This window comes from Papio anubis, chromosome 19 (assembly GCF_008728515.1).
Source record: "Papio anubis isolate 15944 chromosome 19, Panubis1.0, whole genome shotgun sequence".
NCBI classification, from domain to species: domain Eukaryota; kingdom Metazoa; phylum Chordata; class Mammalia; order Primates; family Cercopithecidae; genus Papio; species Papio anubis.
Window position 1 is genome coordinate 39,255,008 of NC_044994.1, and position 27,712 is coordinate 39,282,719.

Below are 27,712 nucleotides of genomic sequence, written 5' to 3' on the forward strand. Positions count from 1 at the left end.
GGGCTGAGACAATGGGATTTTCTAAATATACAATCATGTCATCTGCAAAGAGGGACAATTTGACTTCTTCTTTTCCTAACTGAATACCCTTGATTTCTTTCTCTTGCCTGATTGTCCTAGCCAGAACTTCCAACACTATGTTGAATAGGAGTGGTGAGAGAGGGCATCCCTGTCTTGTGCCAGTTTTCAAAGGGAATTTTTCCAGTTTTTGCCCATTCAGTATGATATTGACTGTGGGTTTGTCATAAATAGCTCTTATTATTTTGAGGTACGTTCCATCAATACCGAATTTATTGAGCGTTTTTAGCATGAAGGGCTGTTGAATTTTGTCAAAAGCCTTTTCTGCATCTATTGAGATAATCATGTGGTTCTTGTCTTTGGTTCTGTTTATATGCTGGATTATGTTTATTGATTTGCGAATGTTGAACCAGCCTTGCATCCCAGGAATGAAGCCCACTTGATCATGGTGGATAAGCTTTTTGATGTGTTGCTGAATCTGGTTTGCCAGTATTTTATTGAGGATTTTTGCATCGATGTTCATCAGGGATATTGGTCTAAAATTCTCTTTTTTTGTTGTATCTCTGCCAGGCTTTGGTATCAGGATGATGTTGGCCTCATAAAATGAGTTAGGGAGGATTCCCTCTTTTTCTATTGCTTGGAATAGTTTCAGAAGGAATGGTACCAGCTCCTCCTTGTACCTCTGGTCGAATTTGGCTGTGAATCCATCTGGTCCTGGACTTTTTTTGGTTGGTAGGCTATTAATTATTGCCTCAATTTCAGAGCCTGCTATTGGTCTATTCAGGGATTCAACTTCTTCCTGGTTTAGTCTTGGAAGAGTGTAAGTGTCCAGGAAATTATCCATTTCTTCTAGATTTTCCAGTTTATTTGCATAGAGGTGTTTATAGTATTCTCTGATGGTAGTTTGTATTTCTGTGGGGTCGGTGGTGATATCCCCTTTATCATTTTTTATTGCATCAATTTGATTCTTCTCTCTTTTCTTCTTTATTAGTCTTGCTAGCGGTCTGTCAATTTTGTTGATCTTTTCAAAAAACCAACTCCTGGATTCATTGATTTTTTGGAGGGTTTTTTGTGTTTCTATCTCCTTCAGTTCTGCTCTGATCTTAGTTATTTCTTGCCTTCTGCTAGCTTTCGACTGTGTTTGCTCTTGCTTCTCTAGTTCTTTTAATTGCGATGTTAGAGTGTCAATTTTAGATCTTTCCTGCTTTCTCTTGTGGGCATTTAGTGCTATAAATTTCCCTCTACACACTGCTTTAAATGTGTCCCAGAGATTCTGGTTTGTTGTATCTTTGTTCTCATTGGTTTCAAAGAACATCTTTATTTCTGCCTTCATTTCATTATGTACCCAGTAGTCATTCAGGAGCAGGTTATTCAGTTTCCATGTAGTTGAGTGGTTTTGATTGAGTTTCTTAGTCCTGAGTTCTAGTTTGATTGCACTGTGGTCTGAGAGACAGTTTGTTATAATTTCTGTTCTTGTACATTTGCTGAGGAGTGCTTTACTTCCAATTATGTGGTCAATTTTGGAGTAAGTGCGATGTGGTGCTGAGAAGAATGTATATTCTGTTGATTTGGGGTGGAGAGTTCTATAGATGTCTATTAGGTCTGCTTGCTGCAGAGATGAGTTCAATTCCTGGATATCTTTGTTAACTTTCTGTCTCGTTGATCTGTCTAATGTTGACAGTGGAGTGTTGAAGTCTCCCATTATTATTGTATGGGAGTCTAAGTCTCTTTGTAAGTCTCTAAGGACTTGCTTTATGAATCTGGGTGCTCCTGTATTGGGTGCATATATATTTAGGATAGTTAGCTCTTCCTGTTGAATTGATCCCTTTACCATTATGTAATGGCCTTCTTTGTCTCTTTTGATCTTTGATGGTTTAAAGTCTGTTTTATCAGAGACTAGTATTGCAACCCCTGCTTTTTTTTGTTCTCCATTTGCTTGGTAAATCTTCCTCCATCCCTTTATTTTGAGCCTATGTATGTCTCTGCATGTGAAATGGGTCTCCTGAATACAGCAGACTGATGGGTCTTGACTCTTTATACAGTTTGCCAGTGTGTGTCTTTTAATTGGAGCATTTAGTCCATTTACATTTAAGGTTAATATTGTTATGTGTGAACTTGATCCTGCCATTATGATATTAACTGGTTATTTTGCTCGTTAGTTGATGCAGTTTCTTCCTACTATTGATGGTCTTTACATTTTGTCATGTTTTTGCAATGGCTGGTACCGGTTGTTCCTTTCCATGTTTAGTGCTTCCTTCAGGGTCTCTTGTAAGGCAGGCCTAGTGGTGACAAAATCTCTAAGCATTTGCTTATCTGTAAAGGATTTTATTTCTCTTTCACTTATGAAACTTAGTTTGGCTGGATATGAAATTCTGGGTTTAAAATTCTTTTCTTTAAGAATGTTGAATATTGGCCCCCACTCTCTTCTGGCTTATAGAGTTTCTGCTGAGAGATCTGCTGTTAGTCTGATGGGCTTCCCTTTGTGGGTAACCTGACCTTTCTCTCTGGCTGCCCTTAAGATTTTTTCCTTCATTTCAACTTTGGTGAATCTGGCAATTATGTGTCTTGGAGTTGCTCTTCTCGAGGAGTATCTTTGTGGCGTTCTCTGTATTTCCTGGATTTGAATGTTGGCCTGCCCTACTAGGTTGGGGAAGTTCTCCTGGATGATATCCTGCAGAGTGTTTTCCAACTTGGTTCCATATTCCCCCTCACTTTCAGGCACCCCAATCAGACGTAGATTTGGTCTTTTTACATAATCCCATACTTCTTGCAGGCTTTGTTCATTTCTTTTTCTTCTTTTTTCTTTTGGTTTCTCTTCTCGCTTCATTTCATTCATTTGATCCTCAATCGCTGATACTCTTTCTTCCAGTTGATCGAGTCGGTTACTGAAGCTTGTGCATTTGTCACGTATTTCTCGTGTCATGGTTTTCATCTCTTTCATTTCGTTTATGACCTTCTCTGCATTAATTACTCTAGCCCTCAATTCTTCCACTTTTTTTTCAAGATTTTTAGTTTCTTTGCGCTGGGTACGTAATTCCTCCTTTAGCTCTGAGAAGTTTGATGGACTGAAGCCTTCTCTCATCTCGTCAAAGTCATTCTCCGTCCAGCTTTGATCCGTTGCTGCCGATGAGCTGCGCTCCTTTGCCGGGGGAGATGTGCTCTTATTTTTTGAATTTCCAGCTTTTCTGCCCTGCTTTTTCCCCATCTTTGTGGTTTTATCTGCCTCTGGCCTTTGATGATGGTGACGTACTAATGGGGTTTTCGTGTAGGTGTCCTTCCTGTTTGATAGTTTTCCTTCTAACAGTCAGGACCCTCAGCTGTAGGTCTGTTGGAGATTTCTTGAGGTCCACTCCAGACCCTGTTTGCCTGGGTGTCAGCAGCAGAGGCTCAGTTGAAAATGCAGAAATCACCGGTCTTCTGTGTCGCTCGCGCTGGGAGTTGGAGACTGGAGCTGTTCCTATTCGGCCATCTTCCCTAGTTTCAAACTCCTACTTTTCTGCTTAATCAGCGGAGTAGCTTAACTCCTTTAAATTTCAATTAAATAGTCCCTACCTCATAGGGTTGTCGAGAGGTTTAAAAGAAATAATGCATTAAGCATTGTGCATAAACTTAGTACAATGTTCATCTTACTCTAATCACTCAATAAAAGTTGGCTGCTGGTATTATTATTGGCTGCCAAGTAATTGGATGATAGTGCCATATAAGCAGAGGGATGAAAAAGCAACTACATATAAAATTACAGTTTCACCAATGATAGTTTAGTACTGAATTCAAACAGTATTTAACCATGTTTTAAAGCACACAATTTGGGGGAAGTGTTGATTCTTTAAAAAGTCAATCCCTAGAGGGCCATAAAAGCTATTTCAATCACTATAACTAATTACAAGGAAGTATAAATCAATAAACTTTGCTAAATGGTCTAAAATATAATAAAGAAAACCATCATTAACAATCATCCAGGAAGCCACTGTCCTTAATAGTGAGATGATGTAAAAGTTGGATGTGAAGAATGAATTTTGTTATTTGAAAACTCCAGGTATTAACAGTGCTTTTAGAGAAGTTCTTAATTCAGCACACAGTCATGGCTTTTCCGAATGATTGTTTACTTTAGGTAACTTTATTTCTTCTAAATTATATGTATATTCATCTTGGTATGGAAATAAGTGGCCATCTGCATAGAAGTATTGTCAGCTCTCAGTGTTTTTCAGCACCTTTCTTAGCTCAAAGCCAGCCCCCTTCTCATCCCTCTTCCTAAAGCTGCAACACAGCTTCAGGTCCCAAGTCAAGACTGGAGTCATGCTACATTTAGAAAGTCTTTGCTTTTTTTCTCCCAGTCCTGTGTGGTAGTTACAGGCTCAAATCTGGAAGTCCCAGGGCCCTCTCCTGAGTTCCCAAGCTTACCTTGCTGCCCCTCTGAGCAGGAGAGCCAAAGCCCACATGGGCTCCTGAGCTAAAGAGCTCTCTGCCCATCATGTCTTCAAGTCTAGGACTGGGTTTGCTTCCTGCCACCTGTTTATTCTCAATGATGTGTTTTCCCAAGGACAGAACCTGCCCATAAATGCCATATGAGTGGCAGGGCCCTGTATCATGGATGATGGTGATTGACAACCTCTTACTCTTGAACATGCCTGTGCTGCTGAGATCTATTCGGTTGTTGGGGTCTGGCTACATACCTGCTCACATCTTTCTTTGTGTCACATGAGAATGAATGAGGCCTTTTGGACAGTTTACCTTTCTAGTCCATCTCCTGTCCTACCCTGGAAAGCCAGCCAAGTTCAGGTTCAGCCGCTTTCCCTATCTTCACCTGCATATACTGCAATGGGAGATATCAGAGATGTTACAGCTGGCTTAGTGTGATGGTGAGGCCAAGAAATAGATGAGAATAGCTTGCCATGGCAGTAAGAAGAACTGGATTTAGGGTTGACTCTGCAACTAGTTAGCTTCCATATCCAATACCCTTAGCTAAATCAAAGGGCCAATAAGCTCATAAAATGAAATAAACAGCATAAATATGCATTGGAAAGTTATCACATAAATAAGAAATCATGCAGTTGTTGGCAATGGGGGCCCTCAAATAGAGCAAAAGGTTTTGTAATCAGAGTTAATAGAAAATCTAAAATAATGTGGTTAAATAAGATAGAATCTCATTTCCTTCCAACATAAAAGAAATTTGGAAATGGTCAGTCCAGAGTTGGAATAGTGGTTCAGTAGTTGTCAAGGACCCTGGCTTTTATTATTTTTTTGTGTGCCATACTATTAATAGTATATGGTTTTCATCTTCAAAATCACCTCATGGCCTGAGATAGCTGCTGGGCCTCCATCAATCTTATAGACATCAGAAAAGAGAGAAAGAGAAAGGAAAAAAAGAAATATTTAGTTAAGTCAAAGCTCTTTTGAAGCTACCTTCCTGAAAGTTCCACATGTTTCCACCTGCATCCCATTGGCCAAAATATAGTCACATGGCCATGTCTAACTGCAAGTAAGGTAATTGTTCAATTGGGTGTATTGCCACCTGAGAATGGGTATTATAGGATGGCAACTAGCATTTGTCACATATGATCATTTGAAATCAGATGAAAAGTAAACCTTTGAGAGAGCTTAAATTGATAACAGTGAACTGATCTGCTTCTATGATTGGCTCAAATAAAATAAAGGAGATAGAATCACTCATTTAACAAAACTGTTTTGTGCTGCTGCTACCTGCCAGGGACTGTGCTAAGCACTAGGGAGAGGGTAGTGTGCTGAAACAAACATCTTCTGCCCTCCTAAAGTTTATAGTACGCATCTCCCCCACAAAAGTCTGTTATTACAAACATGGTTTGGGTTGCCTATAGGGAATCTTGTAAGATGGTCAGACTGTGTGTGCTCAACTCTGTAGAGAGAGACAAAGGCCCTCTGCTCATAGCATAGAGAGTGCTGGGAGTTAAATGACAGTGGTTACACATCCTTACCATGCAGACAGTGTTCCTTTTCTCTAACCTCCCTCACTGCTGACCAACCCAACACTGTCTTAACTCTTAACTCTTAAATGAAAGAGCTCCTATCAGTTTGATCATATCCCCTGTAGCTAGGAGAGAGTTCTCTATTTTCCACAGTGCAGAGACCACACTCATTGTTCAATCTAAGGAAATTGGGATGTGATGTCCCTCTCTCCTTGCCTGTGGCAAACAGACAAGCAATTACTCAGGCATTCTAAGGATAGAAAGCATCAGTCTGAAATGTCTGGTCTGCCCCAACAGGAAATACTTTACTGTTCGGGCCTGGATTTTTGCTTTTATTTGCTGATGCTTTTTCTGATTTTATAATTTGATTTGGAATTAAAATAGAGAATTGTATTTGCAATGCCTGTGTGCTTCATTAGTTAGTATTTGGAATGACCTTGGAATTTTGACATGATAAAACAAAGAAAAGAGCAGAGCATTTTTTTTTCTGCTGTCGTTTTGTGCAGCCAAGAATTTTTACTTGTCTTTCTGAGGAGTAGCTTTATTTTTAGCCCCATGCAGCACTGGAGATGGATGTCCTGTCTGTTTCCACAAGGCAGCTCAGATAACACAATTCTATCCAGTTTTGGGGAAGAATTCTTTTGTTCCAACTTAAAAGCAACAAACATTACTAGAACAGGAAAAATCTGTTCACTATTCTTAATGAGAAAACACTTGGGGTAAATGACATGTTTCCACATCACATGTGTGATTTCCTTGACTTTTTCTTTGAAGGTTTGGGTTTTTGGTGTGTAGCTTTATGGCTACTTGGAGGATTGTTAGGCTCTAGTGCTTGTAACGAATAGAGACTCTAAGGCAAGGGAGTAAGGTCAACAGGCGAGCCCTGGCACTCAGAGACACGTACAGCTGGGCTTCTTTGGAATCTGGAATTTAGGTGGAGAACTGGAAGGCACCAGTGCGGTTTTAACATTCTTTACTTGGTCTTAGCCAAAAGGCTGAGAAGTGATAGTTTTAACATTGTTAGCAGCAGAAGCAAATGGTTTTCTGTACTGAACTTGGCCATGAACTCAGTGCAGAGTTATGCCATGGTGAATAAGTCCAGAGTGCTGCAGACATACTGGTCAAGTTATTGGGTTTTTATTTCTCTTTTACTACAAGATCATTTGCTTATATTTTACCACTAATAACTCATAGATATTTAAAGTTGCAATTGGAAACAAAAGAATGACATTTCAGGCTGGTTTATACCGCCAGTTGATGCAGCTGCAGGACAAAGACCTTAAATTTATCTGTAAATCTGTTATTCTCCCTCCAAACTCCTGGACCAAGTTGCTCTTGCTCTGAGAAGCTATCTGGTCCTAGAGTTTGCATTGGATTCTGTAGAAAATGACCCTGGTGGCTAGTCATGAAGCCAGGTTTGTGACCTCCCAGATGATTTTCTGCCACCTCTGATATCCTTGGCTTAAAGTACAAAGCTAAGAGCCACAGGGCTTCCATCCCTATGTGTAATTTCATGCTTATATCAGAGAAAATTCTCCACTTACCTGACTGCTCAAATTACACACCTAAGTACAATGACCAGTTTTAGAAACATGTATCATGTCCAAAGGACTCTGTGAGACTCATACCTGCACCCAGGCCCCTCCTGGAAGAACAGCTCAAAGAGAAAAATTTTTGTCACAGCATCTTCATATTAGTTTCTGTTTCCAGACTCTGGGACTTGGTTTACATTCCTTCTCTAACACAACTTCTCATCCTTCATAGGCTAGGAAGAAGATCACAAATGAGTATCCCTCCTTTGGTTTCTTATTATCACAGCCAAGATAAGAGCATTTATCTCAAGGGTAAGTTGTGAAGCTTTTTGGGATAGTTTGTGGTAATAAAGCTGGTGGGGAAAAAGTATTAAATCTCATGGCGATGCATCTGAAGGCTCTTTTGAAATCTGTTGAGGGATGCCAATGGTGAGATGTTTTTTCAGTTAGGATGGGCTTTGGCAACCTCAGGTTGGAAGGTCATCCATGGTGGACTTCTGTGCAACCCACATTACCTTAGAAATCTTGGCTGCAAAGTGTTCACTATTTATCTCTCTCATCTGAAAGGCAGAATTTGGGGCATAATATGATCTTGTGGACTTGGATTTAACATCACAGTAAGTAGGAAGGCCTACAGTGGGCTCTATCAGCAACACTACTGGAAGACCTAGCAGGAATTTAGAACATTCCTTTACCTATGCAAAGATCTTAAAACAATGGGGGAGTTGTCCAGATGCTGACAATGACCAAAGGCTGGGCTAGCCTTTAATAATCATTTTTGAAGGAATTCTGTTTTCAAAAATAATTTATTCAAATTTTGTATACCAAAATAATTCTTAAAAGTATGAATTTCTCTTAGTTATCCTCAAGCAAATATGCATTTAACTACATGAACACAACTATTACTTCATAGTTTTTTTATTATAGACTTTTTTTATCCACATGAATGTTAAAGAAACTACAACAGAGTTAAATACCATTTTTGATAACATGATTATATTCTTAATTACACTCAATATTAAACTGTAAAATATTTCCAGAGGAATACAATCTTCATTCATACAGCAGGCAAAGTACAGAGAGGAAGGGGCCACGTGTTAAGTCTGTCCAGTTTTCTATGAAAAGCAGGTTTGTACGGCTGGTGCCTTCCCATCCGTTGAAACGCGATCCCCACTCCTAGGACAGGTCTTGTGTTTTCTTTCCACCAAGAATCACTTCTTCAAAAGGAAAAGACAGTTTTGTAGAGTTGCTTTCTCCATGTGTGCAGCACTGAGACTGCCTGAGACCATCCATGGATTTCCCATCCCAGTTGGCTAATAGCATTTCCCATGCCCTGGGTTCAACTGTCCTTTAAAAATACGAAGACTCGAACTTTGGTTCCACCAAAAGATGCAACAAGCATTGACTGCTCTGGTTGGCTCCCCCCTCCCCCCACTAATGAATGGCTGCTACAGTCTATTTTACATGGTTGTCCATGCTGTTTTGAGGTCACTTGTCCTTAGGTTCTCCTGAACCTGATTTTGTATTTAATTCCCAAGCCCTTTCGATCTGCAGTCTTTAATGCGGGTCAGAAGTGCTCCCTGGCAGGCTGTATCTTACAAGAGAACAAGAGTAAGTCGTTCTGTGCACCTGGGACAAGACAAAAGCACAGAATGACAAGCTGAGCCTAATGTAATCAGATAATTTTAAAACATTTAGAGTAATATTTGGTATACCTCCTTAGGAGAAGACATTTTGGCTGCCACCCTAGGTTATATATCTCTGATGACATTGAGTCAAACCAGAAATATTACATGAGAGTGTGCTGGTTTGCTGTAGTGTGCTGGTTTGCTGTGTCCTTTTTACAGTAAAACCATTTAGATGGGTTTAGAAGCTGGGATTTGTTGTTGGGCAAAGACAAAAGCAGCCTGCAGTGAAAGGGGCAGACAGAATTTCATGCTCTGGTGCTCTGTTGGTTTTGATTGGATGGCCCAAGTTATGTTTATTTTTCTTGTCATAGAGTGTCAGGGCAACATAGAAGTATGAGCGGAGGTTTTGCGATTCAAAATCAATGAAATGATTGGATTAGTTATTAACTGCGTAATTATAACTGATAATACAAGATGTGAATTAGGCCACGATTTTAGGTGACAAACCAGAGGAGAGCAGACAAAGTATGGAATGCAGAGTCAGCCCCAGCCTGGCTCAAATCCTGTGACTTCCTAGCAGTGAGACCACAGGCAACTTACTCATCTCTTGTCTCTTTAGCCTTCTCAGCTGTAGGGGGGTGAAAGCAGTAATACTTACCTCAATGGGTTGTTCCAAAGATTGAATAAGATAATCAACATAAAGTCCTTAGAACAGTGGGGCCACACCATTATTCTCTACAGAGATTCTTAAAAGAACCTCTTATGTCTGACTAAAGATGAGAGAAATGAATGTACCACTCTCCCTCTTTATCTTTGATCTATACAAAGGGAGGACACAGAATGTTCAATTAAAATCCAATATCTTTTTTTTTTTAAAGACTCTTGTTGTTACTTTCATAGTAATTATTCCAGAAGTGAAACAAAAATAAGAGTTTACCAAAAAGGTAGATATAGTTAAAATACCAATAAAAAATAATATTCCAGACGCTCCAGAAAGATGCAATGTAGCAATTAGTGATTAAGAAAATGCAGACATAAGGCAAAAATAGGTGGGTCATGCCCTTGGGTGTTACATGGGGTCCTGGGCTGACTTTCATGAAAGTGGCCCTTTTCTGGGGGAAAAGAGAAAATATATCAGAAAATTGGCACACAAAAGTGGCAGCCAAAATTTTAGAGCTAGTAGAGATTTTGATCAGGTTTGGCCATCCACATTTTATAGATAAGAGTGAGACTCAAAGAGATGAAATGATGTTACTCAAGATAACATAGGGAGATAGCACCAGATCTGGCAGCCAGTCTCCCTCACCACCAGCTAAGGACCCAAGGAAGACAGGCAGAAAGTTTTAGGGTCAAATAGACCTGGATTGAATCCTGTATCTGCCACTTGAGAGCTATGTGACTCCCTGAGCCTCAGTTTCTAAGTATGAATTGGAGGTAATACCAGGATCTACCTTACAGCATTGTAAGGATAACACAGTAAGTATTTAGCCAGTATCTGGCATAGTTAGTGCTCAATAAATGATCATTATTATCATTTCCAGTTTGGCCAATGAGTTTCTGCATGACTATGAATGAGACATTTCCCTGATTCACTTCCTACTTATGTAAAACAGTTTAATTCTTGTCTGTGAAAGTTGTGGGTGCTTCAACTAGTTACATGAATGATAACTGCAAAACGTTTAAATGTGTTTGGAAGAAAATGAATGTAAAGTAATAATACCATTATACCATAAATACCATTAAACGTCATACCATTTTTATTTGGGGACAGATTTCACACAGATGATACTGGGTTATCTGTGCAGGAAGTGGGTCACAGAATTAACTAGATGTTAGGAAGGCCATCGGGAATAATTCTGGCATTAAAAATGGGCCCAGGTGAAAGGATAATGTCTGCAACATTTTGAAGTATTTTTTCAAATCCTTTCCATTGTACTCATGAGCTCATAATGAGACAAATACGAAGAGCGGTACAATGTCTAATCTAATAGGGCTTGTTTTAGGAGGTAGTTTGAAGGTAAATAAAATAAACTACACTTTAACAGCTGGTAGCTTAACAAATAGAATTCATTGCCCCAATGGGGACTATACTTAGGTTGAAGAAAGGTGTAGCTAAATCCATGGGTAATGGATCTTTATGGTGTTATCAAGGGAAATCTAAGAGTATTCAGTGTATATGCCTACATTTTGAGGTTGATATTGCTAAGAACAACAATTTTGCTCTTAAAGTATCTTGACCTGGGTGGATCTTTATTTTGACTCAACATGGAATTTCTCATGTTCTAATGTAGAACAAAAAAAATATGCAGATCAGTGATATGTGGCAGTACTTGCTCAGCTTACTAAGTGGATTGCCTGTGGTTTTGAAAAGCTTCCTCCTCTTAATAGTAATATTGGAATCCACTGGGTGGCAAGAATACAGCATACTACCTTAAGGGTCACTCTTGCATAAGACATTAATGCATCAGTCCCTAATTTGGAAACCTGTGGTCACTCTGCAAGACAGAATGTGTCTCTCTCCCTTGGTGTAATGATTTTTATCTTGTAATCTCTCTTGGGGTAACTCCTTGCAGGCTTGGCATGTTGAGAATCAGAGACTGCCTCTAACAATACAGTCATGATTCTCTGCTTGGCTGATTTAGCTAAGCATTTAAGTAACCACTAATCTTCTGAAAGCACCAGGGTCTACTTAGAGAAATCCCTGTTGTCTGCAAGGATGGAAACAAAATCAGCATGGAGGAAGCATTAGTTACTAAACACAAATCAATCTTTTTTTTTTTCTTTTTCCCACCTAACCGTATGCTAGGTCACTATCAGAAGTGTAGTTTCTGGGCAGTGAGTCTTAATCTGTAGGTGCAAAATGGGCTCAGGTCTGACAAACAGGGAAGATGGGTTGAGGAAGTGTAAGGAATACAAAGAGAGTTTATTGAAGCTTTTAAGTATAAATCAAATCACATTCTAAGGCTGGGCATGGTTGTAATCTCAGCACTTTGGGAGACCAAAGCAGGAGGACTGCTTGAGCCCAGGAGTTTGAAACCAGCCTGGGAAATATAGGGAGACCCTGTCTTTACAAAATAAAAAAAAATTGCTGGGCATGGTGGCATGTACACCTATAACGCTGAGATAGGAGGATGGCTTGAGCCAGGGTGCTCAAGGCTGTATTGAGCTATGATCACATCACTGCAACTCCAGTCTGGGCAGAAGAGTGAGACCGTGTCTCAAAACAAAACAACAAAAACCCCATTCTAATGGATGAATCTCCCAAGTGCTGAGTAAAACAAGCCAGACACAAGAGAATGTTCTATGCAATGTCATTTACATAAAGTTCAAAAACAGGCAAAATTTACCATCATTGGCGGTAGGGAGTGGGAGAAGCTGGACAGGGGCACAAGGTTGTTATCAGGGGCTGGAAAGCTAAGTGAGCTCATTGTGAACATTTACTGAGTTTCCTTTTGTTTTTGTTTTCATTGTGTGTGTGTGTATGTGTGTGTTTGTGTGTGTCCCTGGGTGAGTGCAATTAACTGAGTTTTGATTCGTAAACTTCATGATTCGTATGACTTTATGATTTATAAACTTTGAATAAGAAGGTTATTTTTAAAAACATCCTAATATTTTCTCTTGAAAGAAAATTAGTTTGACATTTTCAACCATTATACGTATGGAGTTTATCAGAATTAATTTGGACCTTTCTTGCCTTAATTATCTTGATATTCTGAGTTAAAATTCACTGGAATCTAAATGTTCTAAAATTTTCATTTCACACTGCTGGTGTAAACCTGGTCTACTATACTGAGAAAGAAATTGCCCAAAGTCAACTTCAGACTTAATAAAAATACTTTAATATATAGAACAGAGCCAACTTCACAGGTGCATTTGTTAATAACTTCATAGAGATGGAAACAGAATGACTTACTCTCTGAGCACCTCTGTTGCAGTATCATCTGCTCACCAAGAACAATAAGTCCATGCATTAGGAAGAGGCAGGCACTAGATCCAAAGTCAGGGCCCCCAGAATCCCTTCTTGGCTTTGCAACATGAACATAAAATGTCATATCTCTTATCTGTAAACCTCAGTTCCCCATGTGTAAAATTAAGGGAAAGCACATGAATGAAAGACTGTTTTGGAAAGGGTTTTGAGCACCTGATGAAATGTAACATAATTATTAATATTTAAGACAAATACTGAAGACTACCACTAATAAAAATAATGGCAAGAAAAATTGTCATTTGCAACTGCTAGAGGAAATTTGTGATATGCAGAAGGGAGGTGAAGGAACGAAAGGAACCGTGAGCCTGCACAATTCTCTTTGCTAACAAATTCTATTGAGTTGAAAATATGTTCCAGAGGGGAGGAGTGGGAAGAGTCATTCTGATGGGAATGGATCAAATTGATAAATGGCTGCAGTCCTAGCTGGCCATGAGCACTAACAAATGCTACCTTTGGCATCTGTGGTTTTTTTCCTGATTTAGCAATCCTAGTTGTTAGGTCATCCCAATATATTGTTACAGAAACAAAGTGCTAGTTTTTGCATTCCCACAATTCTAATAATTACATGTCTTCTTCCATGGGCTGAAAAAGTTTCTTTTCAAATGTTTAGGTATGTTCTGAATATAGCCATTGAATTTGCACTGTCTGCTTTTCCTTAAGAGTCCAAAGTAATTGTCTTTCCCATTTTCTTTTAAACTGATATGACCTTGAACCTGGCTTCAGCTGTAGAGAAACTATTACTAGTTTAGGGAAAAGATTAGTTACTATTCCTAGAGCAGAAGGTCTCAAAGGTCTATATTGTCCCCAGTTGTTCATATTACCACCTGCAGTAACTCTCTGAAAGTCAGATTTCAGGCAGGCTTTTTGGAAGCGAAGGAGAGACAGAGATGAGACACCCTGAGGATGACTGCTGACACTTTGGTTTCCTTGGGGGCAGTAATTGGGGTGTCAGAACCATAAAGAGCAGAAAGCCGTAAAACAGAAAGAAGATCACTTTTGCAGACTGAATACAGAATTTTTAGTTACAGGAATTTTCCATGGAATTTATAAGAGGTACTTGGCCATTCATTTAGGAAATCCCATCCCCGGACATAACGAAGTTTATTGGTATATTGACTCAAACACAGGATGCAAATTTACCAATCCCTTGGGCTATTTCAAACACATCAATAAAGAATATGTTCAAGCACACAACAATACAGAGAGTTAAGAAAATTGCTTTCCTCTGACGATCTTACCTTTTAGCTTTTGCTAAGATGGGCGCCAAGCTTTTCTTTCCTGATCAAACTTGCTGCATAGGGTATCTATAAGATAAAAACAAGCAACACCATCCAGGTAAGCTAGATTTGGAGACAGATGTGTAATGGAGACCCTTCATCATGCCTAACAATTTGAATGCCAATAGATCCTCCCTGAAAAAAAGAGGTCTCCATCTGCTTAGCAGTATGAGGCTTCTGGGGTACAGCATCCTTAAGGCCTGTTAACAAGTACAGTGAGGACAGAACAGGTGATCACACTGGATTGCTGCTACAGCTAGTCCTTGAGGTTAACATGCGATGTTTCACTTTTTAAAGTTTTTAAAAATTTGTGTTTAATAATATGGTATCATATTTATTTAGGTATAAAAACTGAGTTACGATGTTCTAATGTATGTTCAAGGTCATAAAACAAGAACGTGCTTACAAACTAGTTTAATGTAATTGTTCAGTTTATTAGAATGATTTCTTTATAACAGACGTAATTTCTTTATAACATATGCTATCCTTATAAATTGCAAATAAGACTAACTAAACCCAAACTATTACTCTGATTAGATTCCCAATAACTGATAAGATGCATCAGAGGCTGGGTGCGGTGGCTCACACCTGTAATCTCAGCACTTTGGGAGGCTGAGGTGGGAGGATCGCTTGAGCCCAGGAGTTCAAGACCAGCTTGAGCAACATAGGAAGGCTCTGTCTCTACAAAAAGTTAAAAAATTAGCCAAGTGTGGTGGCACACACCTGCTACTTGGGAGGCTGAGGTGGGAAGATCACTTGAGCCCAGAAGGTCAAGCCATGATTGCACTACTGCACTCCAGCCTGGGTGACAGAGCAAGACCCCTTCTGTCTCACACACACACGAAGAAGCATCAGAACTAACTGCACTCAATGGAAAATATGACCTTGAGAATTCTACCTGGGTAAACTTGAAAAGTACTTTTGAATACTGGGGTTTTGAATAAAAGTTGATCACACTTGGTATGCTTCTTTTCATTAGAAAATTCCAGTGGTTGAAATTGGACTCAATGTATTATTTAGATTTGCCTCTCCACTAACCCCCGTTAAGGTGCTCTATTCTTATGTTACCCACCTTCAGCATTACAGGCTAAACTCAGGGCTTTAAAGACTTGAGTCTATTCTACATGTAAAGAATAAATATTCACCCTTCTAGAATGTAACGTGAAATATGGCTGTTAAGTAAAAGCAGTGAGGGAAATAAAATTACTTTCACTCAATTAAGCAATTATATATATATATATATGTAAAATATATATATAATTATGTACATATATATAATTTCCCACATTCCAGTATATGGTATGTTTTCCTCTCATTATCAACAGTCCACACATGTGAACCTTTATTATTAATGAGAAAATGTTATAAATCTACAGTGATGCTAGTGGCTAAAAAGAGCTGGACCATTTTACTGTAATAATTAGCTGAATCAAACAGTGTTTTTAACAGGAAAGAAAAGACAATAATAAAATAACCATCTCACTATTTTGATATATAACCACAACATAAACATGTCAGATAGGCACATATCTGATAAAGGGTATAGATAGCAGCATTGAAATAAATGATTCATATAGTAACATTAAAAGTTCAGTGTCCTAATCTCGTATTTTAGGATGCAGGCTGAGATCAGCTAGATAACTATGACAAGGACAGTTACACAAGGCCCTACTCCAGTTACCTCTTCTTTTCACTCTAGGTTATGCTATACCTGCTATTAACAGAGACCCCTTTGAATATTGGTTTTCCATTATGGTGTATGCTGCAATGTGCCAAAGTGTATGGATCACTTCTCTAGATGTATGACATGACAGAGCCTGGAATGGGATTCTATTATTTAGGATGACAAACAATGTAAACTTTTGGGCACAAGGAGTTCCCAATAAAATGTGTTTGTGCCACTCTCACATTTTAAAAAAGTCCTCAACATCAAAATTAGACACCACAAAGATTTAGCAAGTGTCTGTTCTATGCCAGCCACCAGGAAAGATAAGTTAAATCAGCATGGGCCATCTCACTAAAGGAATAAACTATTCATCCTAATCCAAAGAAACCCGCCTGAAGGATTCTACTTTCAGAGCTAAGTCAAAATGGCTCCTCTTTCTTTTTTTCAGAAGCAATAACACAGCATTTCATTAAGGTAGGAAGCTGAGAAGGAAAAGAAAAGCAAAAAAAAGGATTCAAGAAAAAAAGGACATTTCCAAATAAGCATACTTGAGTCCCAAGGGTCCAGATTGGAATTTAAACTGCGGTGAAGAATTATCCCCACCAGAATGTTGATTTTTTCATTTATTTCATTAAAACAAAATGAAATAAAAGCCAAAAAAAAAAGATAAAAAGCAAAAAGTAGTGAGCTGAGAATCATGTATTTTTCCATTCTAAGTCCTAAATCATGAATGGTAAATAAAGATTATAGCAGCATGGCCAGTTGTTAATGGAAACAGCATTATTTCACTGATTCCAGGATGTACTTTATCCCCTCACATTTTAACATTCTGAAATCACATGTATTATAATTGATGGTATCTTAGAATTACAGTTGAAACCTTTTTCTTTATGACTCATCAAGTAGTGGTGCCTCTTACAATTGATGGTGCTTCAGATTCCATAAAATGCAACATTGGACTTGCAGACACTTTAGCAAATTCTCCCCAACTTGGAAGCTCAGGATTTTAGAGGCTCGATTTAAACAAGTTAGTTATTCCATGCAAATCTACAATAGGACTTATAAAAGCTTTCTTTTCATCTTGACCAGCTTGGAAATTATCGAGATTGGCATGGAGAAAAAAATTCAAAGTATTATGTAACTTCTAAATTACCTACTTGGTTATAGTAGATCAAAAGTACTGGAGTTTAAAAAAGAAAAAGTGACTTCTTGGATTGTGCCAAGAGAGTTAACCTGAGCTCACACCTTCAGGTCAGTCAACATCTCAAAAAGAGAAAGATCAGAAGAAAAACGCTACATAACTAAGGAACAACTGATTGCACTGTCAAGGTGCACAACAGTAGATCACTAATTGGAAATGGACACACAGTAGCCAAAGTCTGTCTACTGCTAGAGAATTTTAAGGCAGCTTCCACGGAAGTTCAGGCTTGCATTAAGTCCTCTGACTTGCAGGGATCTCCTTTTGATGCATATTTAGATACAGAACCAAAATCTTCCAGTGGCCCAGGGATCTTCTTCTAAAAATATAATGCAAAACAGTAATGGTTCTATCTACCTTTTTTAAAAAATAAATATGTAAGACATATTTTTACAAACTCTCTAGGTTGATACAGTAGAAATCTGGGCAAGTTCCCATCCTAGTGAATACTGGAGAACCTCCAAGAAAAGACCATCTTACTGAAGAGCTGTGTCCTTGCCAAAGAACAAGCACTCTTCCAGCAAAGATAACGACCTCTCGCTCCTTTCCCTGTGAAGACGCACTGCACTCCCGTCATTAGGAAGTTGTAAACTGCTGTTTTACAAGTCCACAGTGAACAAAACATTAGTCCTTAATCTATTGATTGAACATTATTTTAATTGAGGCTTTTAATGGAGAACTTTGAGACCGGTTCCCCCTAGCTGCGTGTGACTGCAGCATTCTGGAAAAACAGCAGAGGGCACTTAAAGACTAGCACATTTTCCCAATCAACATGCCTTGTGGTAGCGATCTGACAAGTTCAAAGGATGTGAATCTGGGTCTAGCCATTTATCATGTGCTCTGTATTGCAGCATCACAATGTCCTCCAAGAACTATGACTAAAAAATAAAAAAGCATGTCTTCAACAAATCTACAGTAGTAGCTTATACACAGATGCACTTGCTTATAAAATTATTGCCAAATTCGTAATAATAAAACAAAAGTTTTATCAAGGCATCATCACAGTCTCAGTTCATGTTGTAAGTTTGTATATTTCAGTCCTTGGAAAAACTTTAATCAAAAGGCTATTTACTGAATAAAAATCTTCAGTCAGCTTCTTCATCCCAAGGACTGATAAGTTTTGCTTTTAAAATTGAATAAACTTCTCCTAGAATCACAATTCATTTGTGAATGAGAAATCCTTTACCCTTTATTACACTAAACATTTACATTTTCATAAACATGCTAAATTAAAAATCTTTTGTAGTGGTTCATAGGAATAGGAATATATTTCTTTGTTTTGCATAACTAAATGTGGCTTAGTAATAAAAATGCTATAGGCACTTGAAAACCCAGGGCAGGGGTGGGGGACTTTAATACAAACCATGTTAAATACTAAAAAAACCAAAATTTGAGCTATTTTTTAAAAAGGTAGCTTACAGTCATGTATAAATGTTAAATAATTCCTCACATGCTTTAAATCTCACATTGAGATAAATGTACATTCATTAATAAAGACACAAAGAGAATCAATCATTTGACTCTGTAGTCATCACAACTTTACATTTAACACGGGAAAAAGAAGCAATGGTGTAGAAATGACAGACAACAGAGAATCTAAAAATGCAGGAGCTGAAGAAATTCATAAGTTTTCTTTCTATAGCAATGATACCCAAGACACTTTCGAAATAAGTTTTTTGAATAGAAACGCTTTTTAACAACATAGGATAAATGCATTGTGGGTCTTTGGGAATCATTACAAAATATGATGGTTTTAATATATTTGAATTCTCCATGACTGCAAGATACAGTGGGTTTTTATGTCATCTCAAGAAAAAAAAAAAAAGGCCTGTTTTGTAATATATGCTCTGTAAACTTTAAACATAAAATAATTTTGAGTGAACTGTTCTGTTTTCAGGAAGCAAAGCACACAACCATATCGACTGATGAATAAGATCATCCAACTAAAATATTCAGAAAGCCAGTAATTGTGATACCTTGCAATTTCTTGATAATCTTTAGATAGAATTTTCTAAAGACATTTTCCCCCAGGTACTTTGACAAATACATCAAGCTGAATAAGGAATTAGATACATTTCTGTTGAAGTAACATTGAATCTGCAGCCTCAATTCTAAAGCAGATAGTACCATGTAAACATAGGTCTTTTCTGCACAAAACTATATCTAGCCAGATGGGCACGGTGGCTCACACCTATAATAGTTCCACCATTGTAGGTACTACTTTGAGAAGGGCCATACCATTAAATTCATTACTTGCATTGGCATAGCATTTTATGGCTTGTATGTACATTTCATGTTTATTACTCACTTGCACACTTGCACCTTGTAATACTCCTACCAGGGCACTAGGTTAAACCTTATAGCAGTTCCTTTTGGTTGAGGAACTGACACTTAATGAACTGTATGGGATGGGTCTCAATCCCAAGTTACAGACGTTAAAAGCTCATGTCTGTTAGGTGTAGACAGGGCAGTAATACAGAAGCTCCCCCAAATTTGCTAGTATTCCTTCCTTTAGGGGTTGTGGTAATAGTATTTGTTTAGTGTAAAATAACATTTGAGGAAACTAGGACCAAGCCAGGGAAATTTGGGAAAGAATTAAGAGGACTGCTACATGAGAGTATCAGAGTTGGGTCAGGGTCATCATAGGTGGTGATTCATTCAACAAATGTTTATAAACAGCTGTTTGATGCTGCACACTGTGATAGGTACTGGAGTCAGCATGAAAACCCTGGGCATCTAATGGTAGGGGACACACAAAAAGGGGAAGAAGCAGGAGGGACAAATCATGTCGATTTCTCCAATTTTCATGTTGTTACCCTGGATGTACCTTTGTGTATTTCAGGAATTACACGATACCTACAAGGGCAGGACAGTGGGGGCGGGAAAGTCAAGCTTCTCCCAAATTACTTAATTTGATTCCAGGAATAGTTTACTATCTATAGGAATGTGAATTAACAACATTTGTTTAGATAGATGAAAACATATGACAAAATATTTTACAATACAGCATAACAAAATGATTTAGTAATACCAGTTTTAATCTTCCATGTACCAAATATCTCAAAAGATATGAGACATTTTTTCTTCTATCAGTCCTATGTGCTTATTACATGGAGACAATATAATTTCGTCTTTCACTAAAGAAACCAAATGCCAAAGAAAATTAAGACATTAAGGTTACATAACTGGCCTTGAATAGGGGCACTAAAAGAAATACTGTTTCCTTCTCTAATGCCCATTTTGCTATACTCACCACCACCCCCTGAAATCACAATTTTTTTAATTGCACGTGTGGCAATTTTTTTCTTTTGTTTTAAGAGTATGAAAATGGGCTGGGTGCAGTAGTTCATGTCTGTAATCCCAGCACTTTAGGAGGCCCAGGTGGGAGGATCATTGGAGGCCAGGAGTTTAAGACCAGCCTGGGCAATACAGAAGACCCTGTCTCTACAAAAGATTAAAGAATTAGTCAGGTGTGGTGGTGCACACCTGCAGTTCCAGCTACTTGGGAGGTTGAGGTGAGAGGCTTGCTTGAGTCCAGGAGTTTGAGGCTATAGTGAGCTATGATTATACCACTGCACTCCAGCCTGTGCAGCAGAGTGAGACCCTGTTTCAAAAAAAAGGACACAAACAAACAAAACAAAACCTGAAAATGATGACCTGTGTAAAATAAGGGAGATCCTAAAATTTTATATCCCCCTACATTGAATCTTTTATTTAAGTTTTTCCTTTAAACAGAGAACACAATTCACAGCAAGAAATCACAGCTCTTATTATCAAGGAAACAAAAGCTAAGAATGGGAATTTGTTATTAAATCAATTATGAAAATCCTCTGCTCCCCAGTAAATTTGGGTGAAAACAAAACCAACATGAGAAAAAAATCTTGTTTAAGCAGCATCTTATGTAGTGGTTTTCAGAACTGAGAGTTGTTAACGATCACTTGAGATCAAGGAAAGCCAATTGCTTCAAAAATGACTCTTAGGAGTCGTCACTAACACTGGCATGATTTCTCTGATGAAGAATGGAAACATTAATAACTACCTTTCTTAAATAATCCTGACAAAAGAACTAGATATGGCTCTGCACACAAGACAGGCACATATGCATGGATCCATGCTTAATGGTTGAAAGGTAGCATGGATCAGTACAGAAATGTCAAGCAACCCAAAGTGTAATAATTATGCTGGGAATATCACTAAGGACCAGTAGGTGTTTTTATCCAGGTGATTAAATATATCTTGAATATATTGAGCAGAAATAATTTTCCCCATTGTACTCATGAAAATGAAGAAGCTTGGGAGACTCCTTTAAAAGCCCTAATGAATAATACTAGATGTATCTACATGGGGACAAAGTGCAAAAAATTCAGAAAGCAAACAAAAACCCAAAGCAAAACCACTACATTTACTTATCAGACATCTTCCTGGTTTTTGTTTCCATATAAATAGATCTTAGTGAGCGTCCATTTTTAGAAATGATTGGGATAGAGTAATACATTTCATTTGGAAATCATTTGTTTCTTTTCATCATCCTTCAAGTGAATTTAATTGATTAATTGTGCTCATTAATTGTGTTTTATTGGTAGTGGAGGGCCTGGTTCAAGCGTGGGTAGTGAAAGGAGAGGATAGAAGACAGTTGCCCTTCACTGAGCCCTTCACTGAGCACTGTGTTTGGGAAGTTTGCATAATGGAAGAAAATGCAGGTACCTTTGGTTTACCCACAGAGATAATTTACACATCTGTCTATTAACACATGGTAGGTAGTTACATTTAGAGGAAACATACTGCCACATCTGTTTATCCTGTGTCTAAGTAAATCTCTTGGTAATTAGCATTTAAGCCAGCTGAGAGGTAAGTGGACCAAAGGATTTCATGCAAAAACGTGAACAGTTTCATACATATTGGGTAGTCTGAAAACAAACCAATCAAGTTGAATTTATTTTTAAGTAGAAATGCATCTTACAATTTGTAATTGTTGCACCATTTCTTCTCGGTAGGCTAGTTCCCTTTTCATCTGATCCTGAAAATTATCTGGTAGGAGAGAGAGATAGAGAAAGATTAACTAAAGTGTAAAATCTACTTTTAGTTTAGCTAGTAAAAACATTATTGACAGTCCCATGGACAGCCCCCCTACTTTTAAGTCTTTTTTTCGTAGGCAAATTATATGCTTGTTTGAAGAATGTTTTCAACCCTCTATAATTTAATCAGACTAGACAGTAAATTCTGAGAGTGTGTCTTATGTTTTACAGTATCTCATATTCTGTCTAGTATTATCTCTTGCATATGATTACACAGAAACATCCCACACAATCATGTTCTTTAACCTTTGCACACTTGTGCAAATCACAGGTATTGGGAGCTTCCACTCCCCATACTGTCTTCAGAAGTCCAGCACGAGTGAGGAGGGGCAGGCCTTGGATAGAGCTGAGCATAGGAAATGCTGCCCCTCCTGTACATAATACCTTCTGGGTAAATAAGATGTGGGTCTGTGAAAAATGCCTGCCTGGCTTCACTGCAGCTCATCTCACTCCTAAGAGAGAGTACTTTGGCCTGACTCTCCTGTGCAGCTAACTCACCCTGGGATCAGCTTTATTTTATGGTCCTCCTTTGTCCTGGTGTCTTTCTACAGACCTTACCTTAATCTGAGAAGAAAACTTTAAGAGATATTGTCATGCAAAATATTTGTGCTATTCTACATATTGATCATATTTATTGCATTAGGGAAAAAATGACTTCCAAATGCACAGTTTAGTGTTACATCTTCTCCATGTGATCCTTTTAAAAGTGTGGACTTGGCTAACTTTGCCTTTTTCTGCACTGAAGGAGAAATTAGCATGATTTCATATTGAATTTGTGGTTGATAGGGCAGCAGCTTGAGTAAATCAGAAACTTCATCATCATCTTTTCTTCTCCTCTTCTTTTCATTTCCACAGTCAACTAGTGTGTGAGTTCTATGTGTTCTACCTTCATCTTCTCCCCTCTTTGCCATCGTTACCTCCCACATGCAGGCACCTCATCCCTGAATTATTTTCCGACTGACCACCTAGCCTCCAGTCCCTTCCTCTCCAAATACCTTTAATTCCCTGCTTAAAAATCTCCAATGGCTTTCCAACACTTTCAAGATAGTATACCCTTTGGCTTTGTTCTTTTTATTTTTTTCAACTTCTACCTTTTCATAAGATTTGAATTTCTTATCCAACCCCAAACATGTGTTCTAATTAATTTTTTTAAAAAGACCCAATCCCTACTGTCACCTCTGATTTTAATGTCAAAGTCACTGTAATAGAGGGAAGTATGTGGTGTCATGCAAAGATTGAGAGAGGAGCTGTCATTCATTCCGGGAGCATTAGAAGGAAGAGCTGCTTGAGCAGACACGTGGAGAACAGCATTCTATATAAAGACATGGAAGGAGGAAAGGGGAACTGCATATGGCTCAGCTGGCTGCAGCCAAGGACACAGAGGAAATCCCCTGCACCCCACCAGCCACCAAACCACTCTCCAGTCCCCAACTATGCATTATACTTGCAGCCTCTGTGCCTTTGCCCCTGCTGTGGTCTTGCCCTTGCAGCAAACAACTGCCTTTAAAGTCCAGTCCAAATATTACCTCCTCCAGGAAGTCTTCTCCAATTTTGTAGCCCCTCCTGCCAGAATTATTTACCCTTTTTTTTTTTTGTACTTCTCCAGTATCCTGTCCATACTTGTATTAATGAATCCATAATACATGCTATGATTATTGTTATCTATCTGTCTCCTTGCTAAACAGTTGAGTTCTTAGAGGGCAGGAAGATACGTTTAGACACTTTAAAAATTGTCAAGGCCTACCACAGTGTCTGGCACACAGCAGGGGCTAGCTAATAAATGAGGAGTAAAAACACACAGAATTATTCACCAGCAGGTTGAGAGTCTGCCATCTATAGTAACTACCCCACTTTGGAGCCTCAGAACTTTATCTAAAGAAACAAAGGTGTGAAATAATGTGCTTTTAGGTCTTTTCTTGCTCCAGCATGTTAAACTTCGATGACAGGCCGAGTGTGGTGGCTCAAGCCTATAATCCCAGCCCTTTAGGAGGCCGAGGCAGGAAAATTGCTTGAGCCCAGGAGTTTGAGACTAGCCTGGGAAACATGGAAAAACCCTGTCTCTACTAAAAATACAAAAAATTAGTTGGGCATGGAGGCGCACGCCTGTAGTCCCAGTTACGTAGGAGGCTGAGGTAGAAGAATCACCTGAGCCTGGGAAGTCAAGGCTGCAGTGAGCTGAGATTGCATCACTGCACTCCAGTCTGGGTGACAAAGTGAGACTCTGTCTCAAAAAAAAAAGAAAGAAAAATTTTTTGGTGACAAAATAAATTGATTTGATTGGGCTCCATGCACCCACTTGTCTTTCCTGTGCAGGGGAAGTGAGGGAAAGATTTTGATTTACACCAACAACAATTAGGCATAAGGAACTATGTGAGGAGCTGGCACCCACCTCACCAGGTCAGGATGCTCTAGAGGGGGGTCAAAGGGTACAGGACAACAGGGGAACTAGCCCTCCACAAACTGCCCTGGTTCCAACACTTGGTCCTGCACTCTGGCCCGAAGGCCTCCAGGAAAATCAGTGTGGTTCCAGACACTGGAGCACATGGCAAGCAGGTCGCTCTCTGTGAAGGAGAAAACTTTCCTCTGAGCCTTTAGGGATCCAAGATGCCTTTGACCAGGGTGGTAAACTAAGATGAATTAGGAAGGAGGGGCTGCCTGAAGCCAACCTGGCTGGAGCACTTACTTCCCTGGGATCATAGAAGATTCTAATTTTAGTGGAGGAAACAGCTAAGGGCAATTCAGAGTGGAATGATGAAAACTAGTCCTAACTTAACTCATGCTCATTTTTCTATGATAGTACACTTAATATAATTCTCTAAGTTAACACGAAAAAAAGAAAAGAAGCCATTAAAGTATTAGAAAAAATGGTAATTTTTTTTAAGATTGGAGTGGGGAAGAGCATAAAAGGCCAAAACCAAAAAGGAAAAGACTGGTTGATTTGATTAGACAGAAATTTAAAACTTTGGTATGCCAATAAATTACAAACAGATTAAACTCCCCAAACATAAAACACCATAGTCAACATTTAAAGGTAATTGATACAAACCAAAAAATACTTGCAACATGTCAAAGAATTAACATTTTAGTATATAGAGGGTTTATGCAAATCAATAAGAAAATGAACACATTGACGGAAGTATGGGGAGAGAATATAAATGGGCATTCACAAAACATATGAAAGGATGTTAGACACATGAAAAATGTTCAACATCACCAGCAATGAAAGAAAAGGAAATAATATGAAATACCAAAATTTCCACTTAAGTTAGCAAAGATTAAATGAAAAGATGATACATGCTCTTCCAAAGATGGGAGGAGAAATTAGTCCAAACTTTCTGAAAAGCAACTTGAAATTATATGTTAAGACCTTTAAAAAGTTAATGCCCTGTGACACAGCAACACTTTTAGGAGTTTAACCTAAGGAAATAATAGTGGATACATGCAAAGACTTAGTTACAACGGTGTCCACCATCTAAAACTTGGGCAAACCTTAATGTCCAATGTAACAGTATATTTATACACTGTTGTGTAGTAATGGAAAGAGGCACATTTTAGCTAAAACAAAAAGGAAGTAAAAAATGTTGTGTATTACATTTCATTTTGTTTTATAAAAGCATTTAATATGCATTTAAAAAGGCTGAAACTCCAAAATATTAAGAGTGGTTATCTCTAGGTGGAAAGATTATGGGTGATTTTTGTTTCCTTTCCTTTTTATTTCTGCATACTTAAAATTTTCCACAACAAGGATGTGTATAGCTTTGAGATATGAAGATTGTTAATTGGCAAACATACAAAAATCTAAAATGTTTTCTATGTTCTTTTTCTTTTTTAAATTTGAGACAGTGTCTCACTCTGTCGCCCAGGCTGCGGTGCCATGGCACGATCTCAGCTCGCTGCAACCTCTGCCTCTTGGGTTCAAGAGATTCTCCTGCCTCAGCCTCCCGAGTAGCTGGGGTTACAGGCATGCGCCACCATGCCTGGCTAATTTTTTTGTATTTTTAGTAGAGACGGGGTTTCACTATTTTGGCCAGGCTGCTCTCACACTCCTGACCTCAAGTGATCCACCTGCCTTCGCCTCCCAAAGTGCTGGAATTACAGGATGAGCCATCACGCCCGGCCATATTTTTTCTATGTTCTAAAGGTTGATGAAGACACAATTTAACTGGAGATGGAAAAAATCATTCTCTAATGAGAATCACTTATAACCCAACTATTTTTGGAAAATGATAATATAAAAGGAAGTAGCAAAGAAAAGCACTGAAGTGCAGCATGTCAGCCAACACAATAGCAAGGTTGCACACTGCAAACTCAGATAGCTGGAAAAGCCCAAGGGTTTTCCAAACAGCAATAAAGAGTATCTAGCCTACATTCCTAGAACCGTAAGTAAGAAGACAAACCCGTAGGGTACATCTGGTTCACCTGGAATGTTCTAAGCAAGCAGTGGGCTTTGGGGTTCAATTTGTTTACAACGTCTTCATTTTGTTATCTCTATTTTTAAAGAACCACTGAACCTTTATTTTTATTTTTATTTCTATTTTTTGAGAGATGGCGTTGCTGTATCACCCAGGCTTAAGTGCAATGGTGTGACCACAGCTCACTGCAGCCTTGAACTTGGGTTCAAGTGATCCTTCCACCTCTGCCTCTTTAGTAGCTGGGACTACATGTGCATGCCACCATACTTGGCTAATCTGTGTGTGTGTGTTTGTGTAGAGCCAGGGTCCCAGCATGTTGCCCAGGCTGACCTTGAACTCCTAGGCTCGAGCAATCCTCTTGCCTCGACTTCCCAAAGTGCTGAGATTACAGACCTGAGCCACTGTGCCCAGCCAAAACTTAATTTTTTTTTTCATAGCCATCTCCTACTGAAAGGACCAAAGCTTTTAATCTGTACAGTATTTTGGAATCTGCCCCGCTGCCCCCACCCCACACTTCATCTTCCAGAGTATGCTACAAAAAGAAAGAAAAAGGAAGGAAGGAAGGGAACCACTGAACATAAAATAAATTCAATAATGGCCACAGGTGAAAAACGCAGACAACCATATTCAGAGAGATGAGATGTAGTTTGTTTTTAATAACAAGGACTCTTAACAGTAATTTGGAAGAGCAATTTTTTATAAGAATCTAAAATGATGACATTTTAGATAAAATCTAACATTTTTCATAAAGCCCCATTCATTTGTGCTTTCCTGTAATAACCAATTGGCCTTTCCACTCAGTTCTTCTAAGTGCCATGAATTTGTCACTAGATCTGCAAATCTAAGGATTCTACTCATGAGCCCTGGATACTCTCCTTTATATAACAGACTTCAGTGATCCAATTTCATCCTCCATTGTCAGTTTTAATCTCTTCGGGTATGACCCCAACGTTCCTATCAATCATTTATTGAGAGT

General features: G+C 38.6%; 1 protein-coding gene across 1 annotated transcript in view; it reads right to left on the reverse strand.

The window, feature by feature from the left end:
• Positions 1-8,342: 8,342 nt before the first annotated feature.
• SKOR2 (SKI family transcriptional corepressor 2) overlaps positions 8,343-27,712 on the reverse strand; it is a 45,956-nt gene continuing 26,586 nt past the window's right edge. The window contains exons 7-9 of the mRNA XM_021930106.2: positions 22,210-22,277; positions 14,347-14,412; positions 8,343-9,121 (exon numbers count right to left, since the gene is read on the reverse strand). Of these exons, the coding sequence (XP_021785798.2) occupies positions 14,350-14,412; positions 22,210-22,277 (131 nt within the window). The 3' untranslated portion in view covers positions 8,343-9,121; positions 14,347-14,349. The remainder of the gene's footprint in view (positions 9,122-14,346; positions 14,413-22,209; positions 22,278-27,712) is intronic.